Genomic DNA, 21,841 nt, shown 5'->3' on the forward strand with positions numbered 1-21,841 from the left:
TATTCTTATCACTCTCTTTGACCATTTCTGTGAATTCTTATCATAATACTGGAATGAGTGTAGTTAGAAAAATGACCTCAAATTTATGGGCAGAGAAAAACGAGAACACATTATGAAATGCAAAATGGATAATTTTGATTATATTAATTTTTTTTGTACAAACAAAATCAATGCAACCAAAATTAGAAGGGAAATAGAAAACTAGGAAAAAAATTTTTATACCTACCATTTCTGAAAAAAGTTCTTATATCTAAAATATATAGAGAATTCACTCAAATTTATAAGAACACAGTCATTTCCCTATTGGTAAATGGTCAAAGGATATCAATGGGCAATTTTCAGATGAAGAAATTAAAGCCACTTCTAGTAATATGAAAAATTCTCTCAATTAATTATTGAGCAGAGAAATATAAATTAAGATAACTCTGAGGTACCACACCTCACACCTCTCATATTGGCTTTTCCTGTCATCTTAGCCAATGATAAACATTGGAGTGGATGTGGGAAAACTGGGACATTGTTAGTGGAGTTGTGAACTGATCCAGCCATTCTGGAGAGCAGTTTGGAGCTATGCCCAAAGGACTATCAAACTGGGCATACCCTTTAATCCAGCAGTGTCTCTATCTGGTCAGTATAAATCATAAAAAAGGGAAAAGGACTCAATGTGCAAAAATGTATGTAGCAGCCCTTTTTTGTAGTGGCAAGAAACTGGAAACAGAATAAATGCTCATTGGTTGGGGAATGACTGAATGTTATGGAATATTATTGTCCTTAAAAAATGATGAACAGGCTTTTTTCATAAAGGCCTGGAGAGACTTAGGTGAACTGATGCTAAGTGAAGGGAATAGAACCAAGAAATCATTGTACACAGCAACAAGATGATTAAGTGATGATCAAATGTGATGGCTCTTTTCAATAATGAGTGATTCAAGACAATTCCAATAGACTTGTGATGGAAAAAACATTTGCATCCAGAGAGAGGAGCATGGAGACTGAATGTGGATCACAACATAGTATTTTCACCTTTGCTGTTGTTGCTTGCTTGTTTCTTTTTCTTTCTCATTTCCCCCTCTTTTTGATCTGTTTTTTCTTATGTAGCATGATATATGTGGAAACATGTTTAGAAGAATTTATTATTTTGGATTAAACTTATATTGGATTACTTGCTGTCTAGGGAAAGGGGGAGGTGGAGGAGGGAGAAAAATTTGGAACACAAGGTTTTACAAAGATGCAGGGATGTATGTTGAATACTATCTTTGTGTGTATTTTGAAAAAAAAAAAAACAATTATCTAAAATATTCTCTTTTCCCCCCTCACTTCCTCATTCACATTGAAGGAATGGGGAAAGGCAGTCTCCTATCTCAACTCCTATCTATCCTTTCTTTGTTTTTCAGCTCTAAAAGAACCAACCAAGAAAGCAGTTTGCTATCCTAAAAAAGGAGGTTGGAAAAGATGCTGCCCAGATTCAGGTTATTGGAAATATTAAATCTCTATTTTGAAAAGTACTCTTTACATAGAGAAATAAATGGTTTTCCCTCTTAGTGAAGGACATATGAAAGTGAAAACTTTCTGTGATAGGATAGATGGGTTTGCATGTTGATCTCTAAGCCTGATTGAACAGTCGTGGCATTTAGGCACTAGTTACTTATGGGGGAATGATACCCATATTTCACAAAGGATAAATACCTAAATTAGAGAATGTCTGTTCACAGTTGTACCCCTTTCCCACCATTGTAGAGGTATTAGCTGTGCTCACCTCTTCTGCTGGGAGTTGGATCTTCTCAGAACTACTGCGCCTTCTTGCAGTTGGGTCCCATATTGTTGGATGATGTTCTAGCCTTTTCCATGCTCTCTGCTTCTCCTCCTCTTCCTTCTCCTATATTGTCATTGAAGAACAAAGGCCCAGTCATTTAGAATTACTTGCCAACTAAAATTCTCACACAGATAGCTCTGTGCCATATTCCTACACTTTACCTATGATATGACTTACTCTCAAATCAATTTCTTTGACTATGTCTGGAAATTCTTGTCCAAATATTGAAATTTAACTCAGCAAAGTGACATTTTAAAGTCTCTTTTTCTCACTTCCTCATGTAGTAATGTGGAGAAGTAGTCTCCTGCCCTTAGCTCCTACCTATAATTTGTTTTTGAACTCTAAAACAACCAACCACACCACTTAGTCAACATAAAAGAGGCAGGGGGGAAAGGTTCTGACAAATTCAGGCCATTTGGAGTTATTAAATTTTAAAAAATATATCCCCTACTTAAGAGAAATAAATGACCTTTGCCTTAGTGATTATGACATGAAAGTGAAATCTCTCTTTGGTAGCAGAATAGGTAGGTTTGTATGTTGACCAGCAAGGCTAGGATTAAACAGTGATAGAATTTAGGCATTAGTTACTTATAGGGAATGATACCCATTTAACAAAAAATGTAAGCCTAAATTAGAGAATGTATATCCAGAATTGTGTTCCTTCCCCCCTATTGTGGAATTTGCTGGGGTCACCTTTGCTGGTTGGATTATCTCGACAGAACAGCACGGTACTGAAGACGTGTCCCGTATTGAAGGATGACGTTCCACCCTATTCCGTGGTCTCTGCTTCTCATTGTCTTCCTCCTCCTCCTCCTATTTGTCATTGAAGAACAAAGACCTAATCATTAAGGATTCCCTGCCAACTGAAATGCTCACAGAATTGCCCTGTACCATACATAGTCCACTGTATTGAACAGTGATGGGATTTCAGCCTGAGTTTCTGATGGAGGAAAGATACCCATTTGACAAAGGATGTATTCCTCAATTAGAAAATGCCTGCCCAGAATTGTATCCCTTTCCCACCATTGTAGAAGTATTAGCTCACCTCTTCTGCTATGGGTTGGATCTTCACAATAGTACTGCGCCTTCTTGAAATAGAGTCCCGTATTGATGGGTGACGGTCCATCTTCTCCCGGAGTCTCTGTTTCTCCTCTTCATCCTCCTCCTGTTTGTCATTGAAGAACAAAGTCATCAAGAATTACCTGCCAATTCAAATACTCACCCATATTGCCTTGTGCCCCATTCCTACAGTTCCTTTGTGATATTTTGACTTATTCTTATCAGTCTCTTTGATTATTTCTTCAAATTCTTGTCAAATACCTAAATGAGTTTAGGTAGAAAAATGAGTTTCTATATTTTCTTTTTTCTCACTTTCTCACATCATGGGGATAAGGGGAAGTGGTTTCTTCCCTCTATTCCTACTTATACTTTCTTTGTTTTCCAGCTCTAAAACAACCAACCAAGCAACCACCAAGAAGAGGTGGTGGAAAACGGTGCTGGCAATGAGAACCCATTTGACAAAGGATGTATGCCTAAATTAGAGAGTGCCTGTCCAGAATTTGTATCTTTCCCACCATTGTAGATGTATTTACTAGGCTCACTTCTAGGGGTCGAATCTTCTCAATAGTACCACGCTTTCTTGAAGCTGAATCCCGTTTGGATGGACGACGTTCCATCATATCCCAGCGTCTCTGCTTCTCCTCCTCTGACTCATCCTCCTATTATTTGTTAGTGAAGAACAAAAGGTTCAGTCATCAAGAATTACCTGGCAACTAAAACACTCATTCATATTGTTCTGTGACACATTCTTGCATTTCACCTGTGATGCTTTGACTTATTCTCATCAGTGTCTTTTATCAATTTTGCAAATTGTCAAATACTCAATTGAGTTTAATGAGAAAAGTGACCTCTTTTTCTTACTTCCTCACTCACAAAGTAGGAATGAGGGGAAGTTGTCTCTTGCCTTCTACCACTTATACTTCCTTTGTTTTCCTGCATTTTCCTAAAATGCTAAACTTACTTTATTATTTTTTCTTTTTTTATTACAGCTTTTTATTTTTAATACATATGCATAGATAATTTTTCAACATCGATCCTTGCAAAACCTTTTGTTTCAAAATTTTCCCTCCCTTTTCCCCAATCCCTCCCTTAGATGGCAAGTAATCCAATATATATTAACATGTTAAAAATAATTAAATCCAATATATGTATACATATTTATACAATTATCATGCTGTGCAAGAAAAATCAGATCAAAAAGAGAAAAAATGAGAGAAAACAAAATGCAAGCAAACAATAAAAAGAGTGAAAATGCTATATTGTGATCCACACTCAGTTCCCAGAGTCCTCTCTCTGGGTGCAGATGGCTCTCATCATTACAAGATCATTGAAACTGGTCTCAATCATATCATTTTGAAAAGAACCACATCCATCAGAACTGATCTTTGTATAATCTTCTTGTTGCTGACTCACTTTATTCTTACTTGCTCATTTACATTGTAAGAATGTGGAAAAATATTCTCCTGCTGTCACTGCCCACTTAGACTTCCTTTGTTTTCCAGCTCTAAAACAACCAACTAAGTAAGCAGCTTGCCATCCTGGAAGAAAAGGTGGGAAATGGTGCTGCCTAGATTCAGGTCGTTTGGAAGTTATTATTAAATTTATGTTTTAAAACGCACTCCCTACATAGAGAAATAAATGACCTTTTCCCTCTGTGAGTATGGCATGAAAGTGAAACCTCTTTTTGATAGCAGGAAAAGTAGGTTTGCCATTTTGACCAGCAAGTCAAGGATTGAACAGTCATGGGATTTAGCCATTAGTTACTTATGGGGGAATGATACCCATTTGACAAAAGATGTATTCAAAAATTAGAGAGTGTCTGTCCAGAATTGTGTCCCTTTCTTACCACCGTAGAGTTATTTTCTGTGCTCACCTCTTCTGCTGGGAATTGGATCTTCTCAGGACTACTGCGCCTCCTTGAAGCTGAGTCCCGTATTGATGGACGACGTTCCATCCTATCCCTTTGTTTCTGTTTCTCATCCTCTGACTCCTATTATTTGTCATTGAAGAACAAAGGCCCAGTCATCAAGAACTACCTGCCAATTCGAATACTCATACATATTGTCCTGTGTCACAGTCCTACAGTTTACCTGTGATGTTGTAACTTATTCTCAATGGTCTCTGACCATTTATGCAAATTGTTTAAACACTGGAAGTCATTCAGAAAGCTGAAAATTCTAAACTCTCTTGATTCTTCCTCGCTCACCTTATAAGAATGTGTAAAGATAGTCCCTGCTCTCACCTCCCATTTATATTTCCCTTTTTTCCCAGCTCTAAAATAACCAATCAAGTTAGTAGCTTGCCATCCTTGAAGAGAGGTGGGAAATGGTGCTGGCAATATCCAGGTCGTTTGGAGGTATCATTAAATCTATATTTTTAAATTCATTCCCTACATAGAACTTTGCCTCTGAGTATGGCATGAAAACGAAACCTCTCTTTGGTAGCTGATAGGTAAGTTTGAAGGTTGGCCAGCAAGCCTAGGATTGAACAGCCATAGAAATTAGATATGAGTTTTTTATGAGGGAATGATAGCAATTTGTCAAGGAATGTATGCTTACATTAGAGAATGCCTGTCCAGAATTGTGTCCCTTTCCCACTATTGTAGAGGTATTAGCTCACCTCTTTTGCTGGGAATTCAATCTTCACAATAGTACTGTGCCTTGGTAAAGCTGAGTCCCGTTTGGATGGACGACGTTCCATCGTATCCCGGCGTCTCTCCTTCTCCTCTGACTCATCCTCCTATTATTCATCATTGAAGAACAAAGACCCAGTCATCAAGAATTACCATCTAACTCAAAAGCTCACACATGTTGCCCTGTGCCACAGCTCTGCACTTCATCTGTGATGTCTTGACTTATTATTATTATCTTTTTGACCATTTCTGCAGATTCTTATCAAATACCTGAATGACATCAGTTAGAAAACTGACCTTCTGGACTCTTCTTTTTCTCACTTCCTCACTTACATGATGGGAAGGAGGGTAGATTGTCTCTTGCCCTCTACTCCTACTTATACTTCCTTTGTTTTCCAGCTGTAAAACAACCAACCAAGCAAGCAGCTTGCCATTCTCAGAGGAAGCGGGAAAAGGTCTTGGCCAGATCAAAGATCCTGGCCAGATCAAAGATCCGGGTCATTTGCAGGTATTATTAAAACTTTATTTTTAAAAGCACTCCCTACATAGAGAAATAACTGTTGCTTCAGTTGAGTGTAACATGAAAGTGAAACCTTTCATTGATAGGAGGATAGATAAGTTTGAAGGCTGACCAGCAAGCCTAGGATTGAACAGTCATGAGATTAGGCATTAGATACTTATGGGGCATGATATCCATTTGACAAAGGATGCATGCAAAAATTAGAGAATGCCTGTCCAGAATTGTGTCCCTTTTCCACAACTGTGCTCACCTCTTCTGCTGGGAGTTGAATCATCTCGACAGTACTGCGTCTTGGTGAAGTTGAGTCCCGTGTTGATGGACGATGTTCCATCGTATCCCGGCGTCTCTGCTTCTCATCTTTTGACCCATCCTCCTATTATTTGTTATTGAAGAACGAAGGCTCAGTCATTAACTAAAATGCTCACACGTATAGCCCTGTGCTATTGTCCTACATATCACCTATGATATTTTGACTTACTCACAATTTTTTTTTGATCATTTATGGAAATTCTTGTCCAAACATTGCAATTTAACTCAGCAAAGTGACATTTTAGAAAAAGTAATAGTAATATGGGGAAGTGGTCTCCTGCCCTTAGTTGCCACTATAATTTGTTTTTGAACTCTAAAATAACCAACCATATAAGCAGCTAGCCAACATAAGACAGATGGTGGGAAGAAGTTCTGGCAGATTCAGGTCATTTGGAGGTATTAAATTTTCAAAAAGGCATTTCCTACATAGAGAAATAAATGATCTTTGCCTCAGTGATTATTTCATGAAAGTGAAATCTCTCTGTGGTAGCAACATAGGTAGGTTTGTATGTTGATCTAGCAAAGCTAGGATTGAACAGTGATAGGATTTAGGCATTAGTTACTTATGGGGAATGATACCTATTTGACAAAGGATGTAAGCCAACATCAGAGAATGTATATCCAAAAATTGTGTCCCTTTCCCACCACTGACTCTGCTTACTTCTTCTGCTAGGGGTTTCTCAACAGTACTGCGCCTTGATGAAGTAGAGTCCCGTTTTGATGGACGACGTTCCATCGTATCCCGGCGTCTCTCCTTCTCCTCTGACTCACCCTCCTATTATTCATCATTGAAGAACAAAGACCCAGTCATCAAGAATTACCTATCAACTCAAATGCTCACACATGTTGTCCTGTGCCACAGCCCTGCATTTTACCTGGGATATCTGACTTATTCTCATCAGTCTCTTTGAAATTTCCTCAAATTCTTGTCAAATATCAGAATGAGAGAAAACTGACAACCTAGATACTTTCTTTTTTCTCATTTCCTCATTCACAAAGTAGGAATGACAGAAGATTGTCTTCTGCCCTCTGCTCCTATCTTTACTTCCTTTGTTTTCCAGCTCTAAAACATCCAACAAACAAGCGGCTTGCCATTCTAGAAGAAGACATGGGAAACTGTACTGGCCAGATCCAGGTCTTTTGGAGGTATTATTAAATCTGTATTATTGTTATTATTATTTTTGCTGAGGCAATTGGGGTTAAGTGACTTGTCCAGGGTCACACAGCTAAGAAATATTAAGTGTCTAAGGCCGGATTTGAACTCAGGTCCCTCCTGACTTCAGGGCTGGTGCTTTATCCACTGTGCCATCTAGCTGTTCCCTAAATCTGTAGATATTTTTTAAAGCATTCCCTAAATAGACAAATAAACTTTTTCTAATTTGAGTGTGACATGAAAGTGAATCCTCTCTTTGGTAGTTGGATAGGTAGGGTTTGTATGTTAACCAGCAAGCTTTGGACTGACCTGTCATGAGATTAGACATGACTTACTTATGGGGGAAAGATACCCAATTGACAAAGGATGCATGCAAAAATTAGAGAATATTTGTCCAGAATTGTGTCCCTTTCCCACCATTGTAGAGGTATTTGCTGAGCTCACCTCTTCTGCTGGGGGTTGAATGCTCCCGGCAGTACTGCGCTTTGTTGAAACTGAGACCTGTACTGATGGATGACGTTCCATCCTAGCCCGTTGAAACTGCTTCTCCTCCTCTAACTTAGCCACCTATTATGATATTGAAGAACAAAAGGCCCAGTCATCAAGAACTACCTGCCAATTCAACTACTCACCCATATTGCCCTGTGCCCCATTCCTACAATTCACCTTGATATCTGGACTTATTCTCATTAGTCTTTTTGACCATTTCTGCAAATTCTTGTCAATTACATGAATGAGTATAGTTAAAAAAAGTAATCCTCTGAATTCTCTTTTTCTCACTCTCAAAGTAAGAATGGGGAGAGGTTGTCTCCTGCCTTTTACGCCTACCTATATTTTTTTTGTTTTCCAGTTCTAAAAAAACCAAGCAAGCAAGCAAGCTTGCCATTCTAGAAGAGGAGGTGGGAAAAGGTACTGCCCAGATCCAAATCATTTGTAGGTGTTATTAAATCTTTATTTTTGAAAGCACTCCCTACATAAGAGAAATATACTTTTCCTCAGTGAGTATGACATAAAAATGAAATGTCTCTTTGGTAGCAAGTTAGGTAGGTTTGCATATTCATCAGCAAGCCTCGGACTGACCTGTCATGAGATTTACTTTTGAGGGAATGATATGCCATTTGACAAAGAGATGTAAGCCTACATAAATAAGACAATGTCTGTCCAGAATTATGTCCCTTTCCCACCATTGTGGAGGTAATGGCTGTGTGCTCACCTCCTCTGGTAGGAATTTCATGTCTTCAATACAGCACCTTCTTACATTCATTTCCTGTGCTGATGGAGGACGCTCCATCTTATCCTGTTGTTTCTGCTTCTCCTCTTCTGGGGTAATGCCCTTCTATTTATTATTGAAGAACAAAAGGCTCCGTCATGAAGAATTACCTGCCAACTAAAATGCTCATATTGCCCCATACCACAGTTCTACAGTTCATCTGTGATGCATTCACTTATTCTTATCCATCACTTTAACCATTTCTGTGAATTCTTGTCAAATACCTGAATGAGTTTAGTTAGAAAACTGACCTTCTGGATTCTCTTTTTTCTTCCTTCCCCACTTACAACGTAGGAATGGGGGAAGATTGTTCTCCTGCCCTCTATTCCTACCTCTACTCTGTTTTCCACCTCTAAAACAACCAATCAAGCACTCTGCTTGCCATTCTAAAAGTGAAGTTGGGAAATGGTACTAGCCAGATACAGGTTATATGGAGGTATAATTAAATCTACATTTTTATTTTTTAATAGATTTTTATTTACAAATATATGCATAGGTAATTTTCCAGCATTGACAGCTGCAAATCCTTTTGTTCCAATTTTTTCCCTCCTAACCCCCACCCCTTCCCCGAGATGGCAGGTTGACCAATACATGTTAAATATGTTAAAGTCTAAGTTAAATATAATATATGTATACATGTCCGAACGGTTATTTTACTGTATAAAGAATCGGACTTTGAAATAGTGTACAATTAGCCTGTGAAGGAAATAAAAAATGCAGGTGGACAAAAATAGAAGGATTGGGAATGCTATGTAGTGGTTCATAGTCAACTCCCAGAGTTCTTTTGCTGGGTATAGCTGGTTCAGTTTATTACTGCTCTATTGGAACTGATTTGGATCATCTCATTGCTAAAGAGGGCCACTTCCATCAGAATTGATCCTCATATAGTATTGTTGTTGAAGTATATAATGATCTCCTGGTCCTGCTCATTTCACTCAGCATCAGTTCATGTAATTCTCTCCAGGCCTTTCTGAAATTATGCTGTTGGCCATTTCTTACAGAACAATAATATTTCATAATATTCATATACCACAATTTATTCAGCCATTCTCCAATTGATGGGCATCCACTCAGTTTCCAGTTTCTAGCCACTACAAAGAGGGCTGCCACAAACATTCTTGCACATACAGGTCCCTTTCCCTTCTTTAAGATCTCTTTGGGGTATAAGCCCAGTAGTAACACTGCTGGGTCAAAGGGCATTGCACAGTTTGATAGCTTTTTAAGCATAATTCCAGATTGCTCTCCAGAATGGCTGGATGTGTTCACAATTCCACCAGCAATGTATCAGTGTCCCTGTTTTCCCACATCCCTGCCAACATTCCACATTATCTTTCCCTGTCATTCTAGCCAATCTGACAGGTGTGTAGTGGTATCTCAGAGTTGTCTTATTTTGCATTTCTCTGTAAATCTATATTTTAAAAAGCCCTCCCTACATAAATAATTGATCATGAAAATGAAACCTCTTGATACCAAGGTAGGTATGTTTTTGCATGTTGACCACAAGCCTAGGACTGACCTATCATGGGATTTAGGCATTAATTACTTACCCATCTGGCAAAGGATGCATGCCTAAATTAGAGAATGCCTGTCCCCAGTTGTGCTCTTTTCCCACCATAGCTGCTGGCTATGCTCACCTCTTCTGCTAGGGGTTGGGTCTTCTCGACAGTACTGCGTCTTGTTGAAGTTGAGTCCCGTGTTGATGGATGAGGTTGTGTCTCATCCTGGTGTTTCTGATATTCACCCTCTGATTCATCCTCTTCCTATCCATTATTGAAGAAGAAAGACCTAGTCACCAAGAATTATCTGCCAACTCAAATGCTCACATATATTGCTGTGTGCCATAGTTCTACACTTTATCTGTGATGTCTTGACCTTTTCTCACCAGTTTTTTTGGCCATTTCTGCAAATTCTTTTTAAAACTTTGGAACTAGTTTTGTAATAAATGTGACTTTCTGGATTCTCTTTTTTCTCACTTTCCCACTTATATTGGAGAATGGAGAGGTAATTTCTCGCCCTCAATTCCCACTTATAATTCCTTTGTTTTCCAGTTACAAATCATCCAACAAACCAACCTGTTATCCAGCTTCAAAGTGGAAGTGGGAGCAGGTGCTGCAAAATTATAGGTGGTTTCTATATATTATGAATTAATATTTTTAAAAAATTCCTTAATTGGAGAAACAGATGACCTTTTGTCTCAGTGCAATGGTGAAATCTTGATATAATGCAAGGAAATATGAGTTAGGTTGTTGGCCATCAGTTCTAGCAATGACTAAGGTCATTGAATTTTAGATGTTAGTTATACCGGGTAGTGATACATCTGTGATAAAGGAGGGGTGGCCTTCATTACAGAATTGTCAGTTCAGAAATGTTTCCCTTCCCCACCACTTTGGTGCTTTTGATTCACCTTTTCCCCCACCTGTTTCATCTTCTTCTCTCTAGCACTCAGCTTTCTGGTAGGTGAGTCCCATTGTGATGTATTATATCGCATCCTATCCTGACTTCGCTGTTGCTCATCTTCTGGCTCATGCAATCTACCCTCCTATTCATTATTGAAAAAGAAAGCACCAAATGTTAGGAATTACCTGTCACAAAAAATGCTCACAGCTATCACCCTGAGTAATAGTCCCACATTTCATCCTGTTATGTCTTGGCCTGAACTCAATAATTTTTTTGATCTCTCTCACTGACTCTTCCAAAGAACATTAAAGTCAGTTTGGTTGGAAATCTGATTTTCTGGACTTTCTTTTTTCTCAGTTCTGTACTCACATAGTAGGTAGCTTTTTGCCCTTCACTCCCACTCATTTTTCCTTCTCTTTCCAGTCATAACACATCCAACTTAGCTATCCTCAAAGAGGAAATCCAAAAAGATGTTGCCAAGAGCCAGGTTTTTTTGGGTCCTGTTTAAACCATTTAAAAATTTTTAAAAAAGCATTCCCAACATGGAGAAAGAAGTGACCTGTATCTTGGTAAGTCTGACATGGAAGTGAAAACTGGCTTTGTAAGGAGAGGGGGAGGAATGGTTGGATGTTGATTAAGAAGCCTACGATGTGTCATGGGATTATAACATTCATTACTTACTGATTAGGTATATCTGTGTGACAGAAGATGGGTGGTTAGATTAGAGAATGACTGTACAGAGCTGTTCCCCTTCCCCACCACTGTGGTGCTCTTGTCTCTGCTCACCTTTTCTCCCTCTTGTTGAATCTTATTCTGTCCAGCACTGGGCTTCCTGGTGGCTGAGTCCCATTGTGACAGAGGATATTGCATCTCATCCTGGTGTCTCTGGTGCTCATCCTTTGGCTCACACAATCTGTCTTCCCACTCATCATTGAAAAACAAAGCCCCAGACATCAGGAATTATCTGCCACCTAAAATGCTCATGCCAACTGTCCTCAGCCCTAGTCCCACACTTCATCCTGTAGTGTCTTGGCCCCTTCTTGTTACTTTCTTATAAAGAAGATTGCCATGTGTTTGGTTGTCAAACTGCCTTTACTTTCTTTCCCCCCATTTATGAAGCAGGAATATTGGTAAATAGTATCTTGCTTTCTACCAACACCCATTTTCCTTGTTTTTTCAAGTAAAAGGCTTCCAAACAACTAACCAGTAAGCCAATCTCAAAGAGGATGTGGGAAAAAGGTGCTACTAAGATTGAGGTTTTTGGGGTGTCATATGAAATCCATTATTTTAGAAAGTATTTTTAAAATATATAAATAAATAATATATAAATACATAACATAATATAAAATATATAAATAAAAATAAAATATTTCAAAAGTATTCCTTATGTGAAATTTTTTCCTGTGAGTTGGACATGAAAGTGAAATCTGATTTGGGTACTAGGAGATGTATATTAGCTTGCAAACCCGCAATCCTAGGATTAACCTTAATTATTGCATTTTAGATGTTACTTACAGAGTAGTGATACATCTGTGACAAAGGATGTGTGTTCTTTACTACAGAATGACTTTTTAGAGCTGTCCCCATCCCCAGAACTCTGGTGCTCTTGTCTCTGCTCACCTTTTCTCCTGGCTGTTGGATCTTCTGACCAGCACTGAGCTTTCTGGTATCAAAGTCCTGTTGTGATAGATAATATTGCGTCTTATCCTGGTGTCTTTGGTATTCATCCTCTTATTTCTACAATTTGTCTTTCTATTCATCATTGAAAAATAAACCCACAAACATTAAGAATTACCTCCTCCCCTCCTAAAATCCTCATATCTGTTGCCCTGAGTTATAATCCCACACTTCATCCTTGGTTGTCTTGATGTGTTCTCATTAATCTCTTTGAATTCTTCTATAAACTCTTGTAAAGAGCATGAGTGAGTTTACTCATGGACCCTCATTCTAATAGTAGTAGTGGATAAGTAGTCTCCTATTCTCCACTTCCATTCTTTTCTCCATTATTTTTCAGGTTTAAATCAATCAACCAAACTATTAGTTAACTAACCTCATAGAGGATATGGGCAAAGGTATTGCTAAGGTTCAAGTCCTTTGGATGCCCTATGAAATTCATATTTTTGAAAGCATTCTCTACATTAGAAAGAAGTGAAGTTTGTCTCAGTGAGTGTGGCTTGACAGCCTAGGGTTGACAATAGTCCTTATATTTTAGACGTTAGTTACTTAATGGGTAGTGATAGATCAGAGAGAAAGGATGCATAGCTAATTAGAGGATGACTGTCCTGAGCTGCCTCCTTTTTCCACCATTGTGTTGTTCTTGGTTCTGTCTGCCTTTTGTCCCTGCTGTTCAGCATCGAGTTTCCTTTTAGGTGAGTGCTGTTGTGATAGATAATATTGCATCTTATCTTGGAACCTCTGTTTCTCATTCTCTTGTTCGTTCAATCTGTTCTGTTCTACACAAAGAACAAAACCCCAGATTTCAGGAAGTACTTGCCCCTTAAAGTGCTCACATCTTTTGCTTTGAGTCAGAGTCCCACACATCATCCTATGACCTCTTTTTCAAACCCTTTTAAAGCTCATTGGAGTGACTTTCATTTTTAAAACTGACTTCTGGACTTAAAAAAAAAATCTCTTTTATCATTCTCATAGTAGAAATGTGGATGGGTGATTTCCCGCTCTCCACTTCCACTCCTTTGTCCATTCCTGAGTTTAAATCATCCAACTAACCAATTAGTTAGCCAACTTCAAAGAGGTGAGAAAAGGTGCTCCTAACATGTTATTATTTTTTCTTTTTTTTAAAATAACTTTTTATTGACAGAACCCATGCCAGGGTAATTTTTTACAACATTATCCCTTGCACTCATTTCTGTTCCGATTTTTCCCCTCCCTCCCTCCACCCCCTCCCTCAGATGGCAAGCAGTCCTATACACTAGCATGTTATTTTTTTATGGCATTCCCTATATGGAGACAGAAGTGACCTTTGTTTCTATGATTGCAAAATCAAAGTAAAATCTGGATTTCATAGGAGGTCATTGCTGACCAGGATTGAACTTGTACATCAGATATTAGTATTAATTATTTCATGGCTAGTGATATATTGGTGACAAAGAATGGATGGTTAGGTTAGACTATGATTGCCCAAAGCTATTCCCTTTTCCCACCCTTGTAGTACTCTCTGCTCACCTTTTCTCCCAGTTGTTGCATCACCTTTTGAGAAGCACTGAGCTTTCTTAGACAGGAGATCTGTTGGAAAGGATAACATTGCTTTTAATTCTGGAGTCTCTGGTTCTTATATTTAGGCTCAGTCAAGCTGTCTTCCTACTTGTCATTGAAGAAAGCCTCAGACATCAGGAATACCTATGGCCTAAAGTTCATCTACCCTGAGTCACAATCCCACACTTCTAAGCGTGACATCTTGGCCTTTTCTCATCAATCTCTTTGAGCTCTTCTACAAACTCTTGCAAAGAACAAACAATGCAGTGAGTTTGGTTGAAAAACTGACTGGACTTGCTTTTTCTCACTGGTTCACTAGTTTGTTAGAAATAAGGGTATGTAGTCTTTCTTTCACACCCCTTTTCTTTTGTTTTTACAGATTGAAAATATGCAAACAAACCACCAGTTAGCCAACCTCAAAGACAATGTAGGAAAAGGTAATTCCAAGGTCCAAGTAGTTTTTGTGTACTGTGAAATCTATATTTTTATGCATTTCCTACATGGAGAAAGAATAACCTTTGCTAAAGTGAGTTTGACATGAAAGTGAAACCTTGCTTTCTAGTAAGATAGGAGAGTTGAATATTGGGCTAGAAGCCTAACATTGAGCTTTGTCATAGTATTTAAGCAATATTTCTTACTAGGGAGTGAAACCTGTGTGAAAAAGGATATTTGACTAGATTAGGGAATGTGTATACAGAGTTGTCCATATTTTTTCACCATTTTTCACCAAGAGCACTGTTGGCTCTTACTCACCTGTTTTGCCTACTCTTGGATGATGTTCTCAGCAGCCCTAAGCTTTCTTGTGAATTCTATTGCAATAGATAATATTGTACCTTATCTTGGAAACTGGTTATTATCCTTGGACTCATTCAAATTGTCCTCCTAATTATTATATAAGAATAAAATCCCAGCTATCAGGAATTATTTGCTACTTAAGATGTTCACACTTATTGGCCTGAGACACAATTTTACACTTCATCCCCTATAATGTCTTTACTTGTTCTCATCAATCTCTTCACGTTATTTTTATTTTTTAAAATTTTAAACAAGTTTAAACACTTAAACAACAATATGTTTGATTCAATGAGAAAATTATCTAAATCAATTTCTTTATAGTAACTTAGAGAGAAGAAAGAGAAGAAAGGAAGTTAGAAGGGAGAGAGGGAGGGAGGGAGATTGCCCTTACCATATCAGCTGCATGCAAAAAGTTATAGACTCATTCCTCACTTTACAATAATAAACCAAAGACATTGAAATTATTGAATAAACAAGTTATTTTTTATGTGTTTTTTATTAAACAGTGAGAACAAAATAACTTACTGTAACATAAAGAAAAAAGTTGAATGAACATGCCACTAAAGGAGAAAAGGGTTATTTTAACTGAATCAGTTTGTTTTCCCCCCTCCACATGTCTATATTGACCAAAACATACATTGGCTATTTAGTTAAAAAATATGCATTATGCCTGTGCACATAGACCAGCTACTGTATGCACAATTAAGGAATGGGGGAAGGGAATCAAAGAGAGAAAACTATACTTCCATAGTCAGGATGTTTATAAATCAAATCTTTGTTTTCTAATAGTGAATGAATTGCTTTCTTTAGCAGCACAGTTCTGGATTTGCAGGTTCTCTTTTTAGCAAATGACTCCTGGGATACATCAATCTTCATTCTACATTTCCAACTGTGCAAGTATGTCTATTGTATTGATTGGTTGCCCATCAAATCAGGATCTGACCAGAAACCCTGTCCTTCACAAAAGGCTTTCATTAGTTTAGTAAGGAGTGTGGGCATGTTAAATTTTAAATCACAACACCGATTCACTTTTAAATTAATGTGGTTATTGTTTTCAGTGTTGACTCTTTCCTTTGGCTTTTTGTGGGTCTCCTTAGCTGTTGCATCACAAAAGAGGCACATTCACTTGAAGGGAATGGGGATGTTTGGTTTGAAAAATGACTGCCTTAATTTTCCTTTTCTTTACTTTTTCACTCACATAATAGGAACACAGCCTTCTCTCATTCTTTGTTTAGGGTCTTGCTCTGAACTAACCAACCAACCGACCAGTTAGCCAAACTCAATAAAAGCTGGATAAAAGTGGTACAAAGGTTCAGGCAGTTTGGGCCTCATTTCAAATCAATACTTTAAAAAGAGCTCCCTATGTGAAGAAAGAAGTGACCTTTGCCTCAGTGAGTGAAATATGGCATCAGAAGATGGACATGGAAGGTTGGATGTTGACCTGAAAGCTAGGATTTAACTTTGTCAGAAGATTTTAGGCATTATTTACTTACTGGATAGTGATACATCTGTGACAAAGGATGTGTTATGGGCTAGAATTCTGTATTTGAAACAAGGATTCTTAAAGATGTTAAGTCAGTGAAATTGATAAGACAATGGTTATCTAGTTTAGCATGGTGATTAATAGTTCTCTAGTTCAGTAGGACTGATTTAATCTTAAAATAAATAATGGTTCCCTAGTGATATAATGATTGGTTTATACTCGGTATACTATAAATGATCTAATTATATAATAGAGCATATAAATTGGGACAAACTTAGCCAGGGTCAGATTCGGAGAAGACAGAGGCTAAAGGTGGGAGCTCAAGCTCTTGAAGCCAAGAAGAGACACATTTACTCCATCTCACACCACCGTTTATCTGACCTCCTGCTTCCCCCACTGAGACCAAGGCTGGTCTGAAGGGCCTCCAGAAAGCTAGCCGAGCCCCAGGCAAGGAAACAATAAAGAATTTGGACTTTATCCCTGGCTATTCTTGTGGTTACTAATCTACTGAAATGAAGGCCGCTCCAAGACCTCCAGAAAACCAACTGGAACACTACATTTTGGCGTCCGAACGTGGGGCTAAGGATTTAAGTCCAGACTGACATGATCCTGAGTTCAGTGAAAAAGTCTCCATGACCAAGAAATTAGGGTAAGTATAAAAATAGATAAGAAGGAAACTTTAAGGGTTAAACTAGTATTTCAGCTGAAATGGGACAAATGAAATGTGTTTAGAAAGAACCTTTTCCACCTCAAGGAAAATGTGTGAAAAGCATTGTTACACTAATAAAAAACCAAGATTTGATTGTAACTTGGAAGCAGACCATTGAACTCTTTGAAATATTAAAATACAAATCTCCCTGGTTCTCTAAGGAAAAAGAATTAGATCCAGATGAGTGGAAATTAGTAGGAGAGCAACCAAGTGAATATTACAATGAGAATGATCCTGATTCAATTCCTAAAGAAACATTCTATACATATAACTTAATACAATTGGCTTTAAGGAGTTATATAAGTATTAGAATAAGAAAAAAGAATAAACAACAGGAGGGGAGGATACTTTCAGGATGAAGAATTAAACAAGAAAGGACTTAAGTACAATTCTGATGAAATTAAGAAATGTGGTGCTTCATAGCAGGATAGGGCATTCCTCATTCCCTGACATACTCCCCCCTCAATTAACCCTTCATGAGTGAAGGAAGGATGAGGGGGAGAGGCAGTGACACAATCAGCACCACCTATGAAGCAGCCTACGATGCGATTACAAAAGGCACTAATTAAAGCTAAAAAAGGACAGGATATTATCTGATTTAATAGAAGCATACCCTGTTATTGAAGAGTTTGACTTCAAGTCAACAAAGGAGAAGATACATTCCTTTTGATCTGGAAAAAATCAAGGATTTGAAAAAGAGTTACACTCCATATGGGGCTTCATTGTCTTATGTTAAGATGGTATTAGAGAATTTAGCTTATGAAATTTTAACCTCTAGTGATTAGAAATCTATAGCAAGAACACATTTAGAACCTGGACAAAATTTGTTGTGGCTTTGAGTATAGTGAATTATGTAGAATACAAGCCCAATGAAATAGGCAAACTGGAATTAATATACAAATCACCTTTGACCAACTAGCAGGTAAAGGTCAGTATGCAGACCCTTTAGCACAGATTAATTACCCTTTGATAGCATATGAGCAAATTGCTGCTGCTGTTATAAAAGCATAGGGCTCCCTCCCAGAAAGGCAAGACAGAGGGGAAACCTTCATGAAAATAGAGCAAGGTCCACATGAACCCTTTGCTGATTTTGTGGGATGTCTGCAGATAGCTGTCATACAAACAATTGGAGAAAATGCAGCTACAGGAATAATGATCAAACAACTGATAAAAAAATACTAATGAGATTTGTAGAAGAATTATATGGGGACTACATAAGGAAGCTCCTTTAGAGGACATCATAAGATACTATGTCACAGTGGGCACAAATGCCTTTTATACACAGGCTATAATACAGAACATGAGAATACAGGGTCCCTCTTGGCAAGGGACTTTCAGAGAGACTAGTCAATGTTTTCAGTGGTAAAGTAGGGCATCTTAAAGCTCAATGTAGGCAGGGAGATAGAGTAAAAAAAAAGGATGGTAGAACAAGATCCAAAACTCTATGTCTAAAATGCAATAAAGGCTTCCACTGGGCCTCAGAATTTAAACTAACCCAGGGAAATGAGAAGCGGGGCCCAGCTCCAAGACCTTAAGCAAAAAACAGGTGGGGCATGATGGCAGCTGAGGTTACACCCAGAGAGTCTTAGAAGTTCAGTACCCTGATATGATCAATCAGCAAGGAAGCAATCAGATGGCAGAAAGGGATTACAATTGGGGAGAATATAGGTTTTTTAACCCAACAGAAGGGCAGTGCCTGATGCAAGCAGCTCCAATATAATTGCCAGGTGATGAGAAGAAATCCATAAAGTGGTGAATAGAAGGGACTAGATAGGTTAACTGCTTGTGGGAAAGGGTTTGCTTGTATCCCTATACATGGAGAAAGAATCAGATCCCTATACACGGAGAAAGATTAGGAGAAGACCTAAGAAACATCTGATGCTAAAAGAGCATGACTGTTAATGAGACTGTTGCAGAACTTCAAAACCAATAGGAATCATTGGATTCCCTGAGATGAAAAATTGTTGATAAGACTGTTGCAAGACTTAAAAACCATCAGGAATCATTGGATTCTCTAATACATGATAAGGCTGATACAAGATTTCAAAACTTGCAGGAATTATTGGATTCTCTGACACATGAAGTAATGGACAATAGATTCATTTTGGACTATTTCTAGGACTTCTTGACATGTATGATTCCTTATGTTGATTCATTTTCTGTTTGTGTAATACCTCCCATGGTGATGGATTTATGTATACCTGTTTCAAGTTCAGAAACCTGCTAATCTGGGTTGATTACCCATTTCCCTTTGGTGTTTTCATCTCCCTGAGACATAAAAGAGGGCATGATCACCTCCTTTTTTGGTATTTTCATCCCTTATTCTGAGAAGTCAGGGAAGGTGTGATCATCTCATTTTGGGGCTCTCACTTCCTTGAGAAGTCATGGAGGCCATGACCACCTATCTTCTAAAACAAAAGAAAGCAGGAGATGTTATGGGCCAGAACTCTGTACTTGAAACAAGGATTCTTCAAGGTGTTAAGTCGGTGAAATTGATAAGACAATGGTTATCTAGTTTAGCATGGTGATTAATTGTTCTCTAGTTCAGTATGACTGATTTAATCTTAAAACAAATAATGGTTCCCTAGTGATATAATTATTGGTTTATACTCAGTATACTGTAAATGATCTAATTATAATAGAACATATACATTGGGACAAACTCAGCCAGGGTCAGACTTGGAGAAGACAGGGAACTAGAGGTGGGAGCTCAAACTCTTGAAGCCAAGGAGAGACACATTCACATCACCGTGGTGGCTAGCCTCCTGCTCCCCCCACTGAGACCAAGGCTGGTCTGAAGGGCCTCCAGAAAGCTATCTGAGCCCCAGGCAAGGAGACAGTAAAGAATTTGGACTTTAACACCTGGCTATTCTTGAGGTGATTATTCAACTGAAAAAAAGGCTGGTCCAGAGACCTCCAGAAAACCAACCAGAATACAAAGATGGATGTTCTTTATTGCAGAATGATCTTTCAGAGCTGTCCCCTTCCCTACCAAAGTGGTTCTCTTGTCCCTGCTCACCTTTTCTCCCTGCTGCAGGATCTTCTCATCAGCACTAAGCTTTCTGGTAAAAGAGTCCCGTTGCGATAGACGATATTGCATGTAATCTGAGCATGGATCGTGCTTAACCCCCGCCTCATCCAGTCCGTCATCCTACTCATCATTGAAGAACAAAGCCTCAATCATCAGGAACTTCCTGTAACCTAAAATGCTCATATTATCATCAGCCACAGTCTTGTCCTATTTTACAAACTTTGGCAAAAAACATTGGCGTGAGTTTGGTGGGAAAACTATTCTGAGTGGCTTTTCTTCCTCACTTGCATAGTACTAAGTATGTAGGTATTCCCCTATCCTCCATTCCCTTTTTTCTTTTGTTTCTGGTTGGAAAACATCCAACCAATGAATCAATCGGCCAGCCTCAAAGGGGATGTGGGAAAAAGTCATTTCAAGCTCTGGATGGGTAAATATTGATTTTAAATCCATATTTTTAAAGGGCTCTCTACATGAAGAAAGAAGTGACCTTTGCCTCAGTGGATGTGACATAAAGATGAAATGTAGTTTTGGTAGATGGACATGGAAAGTTGGATGTTGACCTGAAAGCTAGGATTTAACTTTGTCAGAAGATTTTAGGCATTATTTACTTACTGGGTAGCGATACCTCTGTGATAAAGGATGGTAGTTCTTTATTATAGAATGACCTTTCAGAGCTGTCCCCTTCCCCACCACAGTGGTTCTCTTGTCCCTGCTCACCTTTTCTCCCGGCTGTTGGATCTTCTCATCAGCACTAAGCTTTCTGGTAAAAGAGTCCCGTTGTGATGGATGATATTGCATGTAATCTGAGCATGGATCATGCTTAACCCCCGCCTCATCCAGTCCGTCATCCTACTCATCATTGAAGAACAAAGCCTCAATCATCAGGAACTTCCCGTAACCTAAAATGCTCCTACTATCCTCAGCCACAGTCTTACACTCAATCCATGATATCTTGGCCCATTCCCATCAATTTTGTTGCCCTCTTCTACAAACTTTGGCAAAAAACATTGGCGTGAGTTTGGTGGGAAAACTATTCAGAGTGTCTTTTCTTCCTCATTTGCATAGTACTAAGTATGTAGGTATTCCCCTGCCTTCTCTTTTTTCTTTTGTTTCTGGTTGGACAACATCCAATCAATGAATCAATAGGTCAGCCTCAAAGGAGATGTGGGAAAAACTCATTTCAAGCTCTAGATGGATAAATATTGATATTAAATCAATATTTTTAAAGGGTTCTCTACATGAAGAAAGACATGACCTTTGCCTCAGTGAATGTGATATAAAGGTAAAATGTAGCTTTGGTAGATGGACATGGAAGGTTGGATATCGACCTGAAAGGTAGGATTTAACTTTGTCAGAAGATTTTAGGCATTATTTACTTACTGGGTGGCGATACATCTCTAACAAAGGATGGATGTTCTTTATTGCAGAATGACCTTTCAGAACTGTCCCCTTCCCCC

General features: G+C 38.4%; 1 protein-coding gene and 1 long non-coding RNA gene across 3 annotated transcripts in view; one reads left to right on the forward strand and one right to left on the reverse strand.

The window, feature by feature from the left end:
• LOC127547720 (trichohyalin-like) overlaps positions 1 to 12,390 on the reverse strand; it is a 41,849-nt gene extending 29,459 nt beyond the window's left edge. For both annotated transcript variants that reach the window (XM_051974691.1, XM_051974692.1), the window contains exons 1-13: positions 11,835 to 12,390; positions 11,161 to 11,295; positions 10,391 to 10,516; positions 8,700 to 8,822; positions 7,931 to 8,053; positions 6,995 to 7,108; positions 6,275 to 6,397; positions 5,492 to 5,611; positions 4,746 to 4,862; positions 3,415 to 3,531; positions 2,859 to 2,978; positions 2,507 to 2,626; positions 1,757 to 1,876 (exon numbers count right to left, since the gene is read on the reverse strand). In XM_051974691.1, coding sequence (XP_051830651.1) covers positions 1,757 to 1,876; positions 2,507 to 2,626; positions 2,859 to 2,978; positions 3,415 to 3,531; positions 4,746 to 4,862; positions 5,492 to 5,611; positions 6,275 to 6,397; positions 6,995 to 7,108; positions 7,931 to 8,053; positions 8,700 to 8,822; positions 10,391 to 10,516; positions 11,161 to 11,244 — 1,407 coding nt within the window. In that variant the 5' untranslated portion in view covers positions 11,245 to 11,295; positions 11,835 to 12,390. The remainder of the gene's footprint in view (positions 1 to 1,756; positions 1,877 to 2,506; positions 2,627 to 2,858; positions 2,979 to 3,414; positions 3,532 to 4,745; positions 4,863 to 5,491; positions 5,612 to 6,274; positions 6,398 to 6,994; positions 7,109 to 7,930; positions 8,054 to 8,699; positions 8,823 to 10,390; positions 10,517 to 11,160; positions 11,296 to 11,834) is intronic.
• On the forward strand, positions 963 to 7,716 carry LOC127547727 (uncharacterized). Its single transcript, XR_007950257.1, has 3 exons — positions 963 to 1,469; positions 5,904 to 6,012; positions 7,007 to 7,716. It is a non-coding gene; the product is annotated as an uncharacterized LOC127547727 (long non-coding RNA).
• Positions 12,391 to 21,841: the final 9,451 nt, after the last annotated feature.

This window comes from Antechinus flavipes, chromosome 2 (assembly GCF_016432865.1).
Source record: "Antechinus flavipes isolate AdamAnt ecotype Samford, QLD, Australia chromosome 2, AdamAnt_v2, whole genome shotgun sequence".
Lineage (NCBI taxonomy): Eukaryota > Metazoa > Chordata > Mammalia > Dasyuromorphia > Dasyuridae > Antechinus > Antechinus flavipes.